At 61.8% G+C, this 3778-nt stretch overlaps 1 protein-coding gene across 2 annotated transcripts in view; it reads left to right on the top strand.

Moving 5' to 3' along the window:
- Positions 1 to 68: 68 nt before the first annotated feature.
- ALX4 (ALX homeobox 4) overlaps positions 69 to 3778 on the top strand; it is a 72132-nt gene continuing 68422 nt past the window's right edge. The window contains exons 1-2 of one of the 2 annotated variants that reach the window (XM_019551980.1): positions 69 to 275; positions 366 to 767. In XM_019551980.1, coding sequence (XP_019407525.1) covers positions 368 to 767 — 400 coding nt within the window. In that variant the 5' untranslated portion in view covers positions 69 to 275; positions 366 to 367. Of the gene's footprint in view, positions 768 to 3778 lie in introns of both variants that reach the window. The other variant, XM_019551979.1, reaches the window with a different exon arrangement.

Here is a 3778-nt window from a genome sequence, read left to right as displayed (position 1 = left end):
CATCATCTACATATTAATTGGGGGAGAGGTCTCTTTTTTTTTTGTATGTGTGTGGGGGAAGCTGGGGTGGGGGGGACTGCTGAGAGGAGTCTCCTTGGAGTGTAGATAGTTTGGAGGGAGAGACAGCGAGCGAGCGAGTGAGTGAGTGAGTGTGTGAGAGAGGGAGGGAGTGGGGGGGAAGGACCCCTTTTGCTCTGCAAGATCTGAAGGGGGCTTTGGAGATCTGGTCAGCTTTCAGGAACATCTGAATCCTCTTAGAGCTCCGCGGCCCAGCTGTGAGTGTGTGCGAGCGAGCCGGGAGAGGGGAGCGGGGCGGCTGGTGCTCCTCCAAGCGCATTAAGGACACTCGGGCCTTTTAATTTTAGGAATGAATGCTGATACTTGTGTTTCTTATTGTGATCCGGCTGCCATGGAGTCCTACTACAACGCAGCCTCCCAGAGCACAGAGGGCTCCTCGCCTTTTAGGGCATTTCAAGCGAGTGACAAGTTCAGCCCCGCTTTCCTGGCCAGCAAAGGACAAGGCTTTGGTGACAGCAGCAGCAAGTGCCGGAGCCGCTATAGCCAGCAGGAATGTCAGTCCCTGGATGGCAGTGGGCAGGCTCCGAGCTCGGCCGGGGCTCAAGGCTCCTTTAACAAATACCCAGCTCAGCAGCAGCAGCAGCAGCATCTCTACATGCAGCGAGGTCCCTGCAAAACGCCCCCGGAGAGCAACCTCAAGCTGCAGGAGACCAGCGGCCACAACGGAGCCCTGCCAGTGCCCTGCTACGGTGAGTTGCATTGGCTAAGGCTGGGATTGGGGCTGGGGGGGGAGCAGGGGAACTAGCACGCTTTGGGGTACGTGGGACACGGCCTGGCCCCCTCCTCCAGCAGAGGGAACGAGGATCCGGGGGTGCCGATCGGTTCTTGACTGGCCAAGAGCCGATCCCGTGTGAACAAGCTTGATCCGGCTTCGGGTCCTGGGTCCCGGTGAGGAGAGGGAAGGGGATGCGCGCCCCCTGTGCCCCGATGCCCCGTCCTGTGCCCCAGGGGTGCTGGGGGTGAGGGCCCCCGCTTGGGAACAAAGCAAATCCTGGCGGTGGGGCAAACGCGCGGTGCTGCGGGCAGAGCTCCTGGCCTGCGCCTTCCCGCCCCTCTGCCCTCGCCTGGCCGGAGCAGAGGTCCCAGCCCGGGCATTGTCCATGCCAGCAGCTTCCTCTGCCCCAGCGCAGACGTGCCCTTGGTCCCGCCGAGGTCCCGGGCTCCAGAGCGTGCGGGCTGGGGGGGAGAGCGCCGACAGCATTAAAGAAGAGACCATTTAAACATAAAATGCTATAGGACGCTCCATCCTTGGAGGTTTTCAAGACCCGGCTAGACAAAGCCTGAGCTGGGATGATCTAGCTGGGGATGGTCCTGCCTTTGTGTGGCCAGGTCGGGCGAAAATTGTCACTTCTGTCTGCACCCTAGATGACTTCCGGGGATCCTCATTGAGTAGGATGCCATTAACGTCTGTAGCTGGGTTTGAAAGAGGCAAATCAGGAGAGAGAGAGAAAGAGGCAAAGCAAGCAAGGGGGGGAGTGAGAGCAGGAAAAGAAGAGAGGCAGCAAGGAAGAAGCCCACATCGGTGGCACCCAGTCCCTGAGCCCAGCGAGCTCCCCGCTTCGGGGATCAGTGCCGAGGGCACTGAGCTGGGAGGATAATGCAAAACTGCCCCATCTCCATCTGGGCCCGGAGGTTGTTGAGCCACCCGAGATAACCCGCGTCCTCATCGTCGCCGCCGCTCAGCCTGGCATGGGCACTTTGCCGCACCAAAATACACCCGGGTTTATTCTCGCTGCGGATCTGAAGCTGCGCTTACAGATGCTGGCAGGGCTGCTCTCTCTCGCTGTCACTTTAAGATGGAAAGAAAAAAAAAAACGTTTATTCCATAGCTAGGGACGAAAGTATATAATGTCCCTGTCCGTCCGCCCAGCCCATCCAGCTGCCCTGCTTCTCTGGGAATCACAGTGACTCTCCACCCCAGCCTGAGCTGGCTGCGCCTCCGTCCTGATCCTTCACAGAGAGCCAAGGAGCAGTGGGAGCAATTACTTTCCGCTCTTAAAGCTATCAAAGGGTCACCCAAAGCGGCGGTAGAAAGGAGCCAGGCCTGGGAAACTGCAGAGAGGCCGGTGGTGCCCATCAGGGAGGGCATCGGGAAAAGATTTCGCAAGGAAGGCAAGGTTGGGTGCGGGCAGGTCTCACCAGGGTCAGGTCCCGGCCCCTGCTCGATCGCCTCTGCTTTCTCCGCGCCTCTGTCTTCCCCTCCCTAAACTCCAAGGCAGTCCAAGGCACCTTCCGCAGGGGCGGTCTGGCGGTGTTTGCGGGCCGTGGGGAGAGCTGGCAGCGCAGGGCTGGGCCGTGCAAGGCCCGCTTGGGCAGCCGCTTCCCAAGACACGGGCTGGGGGGAGAGGTCCAGCAATCGGGTGCAGCCTCAGCTTTGCCCGTCCGAGCCCAGGCCCCGCGTGCCTGGGGACGCCCAGGGATGGTGCAGACTGGGTCGCTCCTGCCCGGAGCAGAGAGGGATGATTTCTCCAGGTCCCTTCCAGCCCTGTGATTTCCGGCCTGGCAGGTGACTGCAGGGGCCCAGGCAGCTCCCGAGCTAAGGGCCGGGTTTGGGAGCGGAGTCGCCCCTGAGAGAAGGCAAAGCCCTGCGCGCTGTGCCCCCGCAGCCGCTGGGAGGGCAGCGATCACCCCCGGGCAGGGCGAGAGGCCCAGATCATCGCCTCGCAGGCAGACAAGAGCTCAGAATTAGGCCCTGTCCCCCCGGCCCTCCCCAGCGGGGAAAGCAGCAACCCGGAGCGATCTGGGTCCGCTCCCAAAGAGTCCCGGAGCCCCGCGCCCAGCTCTCTGGGCGCAGAGGAAACATCTCCATTTTAAAGCATCGACAAGGGAGAATTACACTCCCCTCCCCCCCCAAGAAGGGGGGGGGGCTCTGGGAGATGCTCGGGTCCTGTGTGCCCCTGCTCGGAGCGGGTCTCGCCGCTTCCTTCCCTTCTCCTTCGCGTCCCTTAGCTCGTAACACAAAGCTCAGCTCGGGCAACTCAGCGGGAATCATCCTGTGCACGGCTCCGGGCCCCGATCCTTTTCACACGCTGGATGAAAACTCCCTGCGGGTGGATCGGGTCCTTCCCGATTTGCAGCGGCCTAACCTAGGGCAGGATCTGGCCCCGGGCAGACAGCACGGTTTGGAGCGGGACAAGGCTTTGCACGAGTCCAGCCGGGCGTCGGCTTCCCAGCTGGACGCGATTTAAGCCCAGCGGCGCGCTCAGGAGCCGGCCTGGGGCTGCTCAGTTTCCAGCTTCCCTGCCCGTTTCCAGCTGATAAACCCAAGGGAGTGTGTGTGTGTGTGTGTGTGTGTGTGTGTGTGTAAGCGCCGCTCTGTAACACGCCTCTCACCCGCACACCGTCGATCTAGTGGAGCTCATGGATTGCCTTGCCCTGGGCTCGCCTAGAAGCGCTCCGCCCGGCTGTGTGCAGCTCCGGGAGCTCATCCGCTAGCAGTGACCCGGTGCTTTCTGCTGCAGTGGTTCCTGATCAGCCCCGGGCATCGGAGGCAGATTGGTCCAGGCTAACCCGATCGCTTTATTTTAGGTTGAAAGACTCAGGCACGACCCCTCCTAGCTGCGAGGCAAGGCCACAGAGACCCGGGCCGATCTGTGCCCCGCGTTAGCCCCGCCAGCATCCTAGGGGTTGACCCGAAAGCAGCGCTGCCCCCGCTGCTGGGATCGGTGCCTCGGAGACGCAGGGCATGACGGAGTCCCGT

Source organism: Crocodylus porosus, unplaced genomic scaffold (genome assembly GCF_001723895.1).
Source record: "Crocodylus porosus isolate Cpor-Errol unplaced genomic scaffold, CroPor_comp1, whole genome shotgun sequence".
NCBI lineage: Eukaryota > Metazoa > Chordata > Crocodylia > Crocodylidae > Crocodylus > Crocodylus porosus.
The sequence above is the reverse complement of the archived record's forward strand: the minus strand, read 5'-3'. Positions and strand labels throughout refer to the sequence as shown.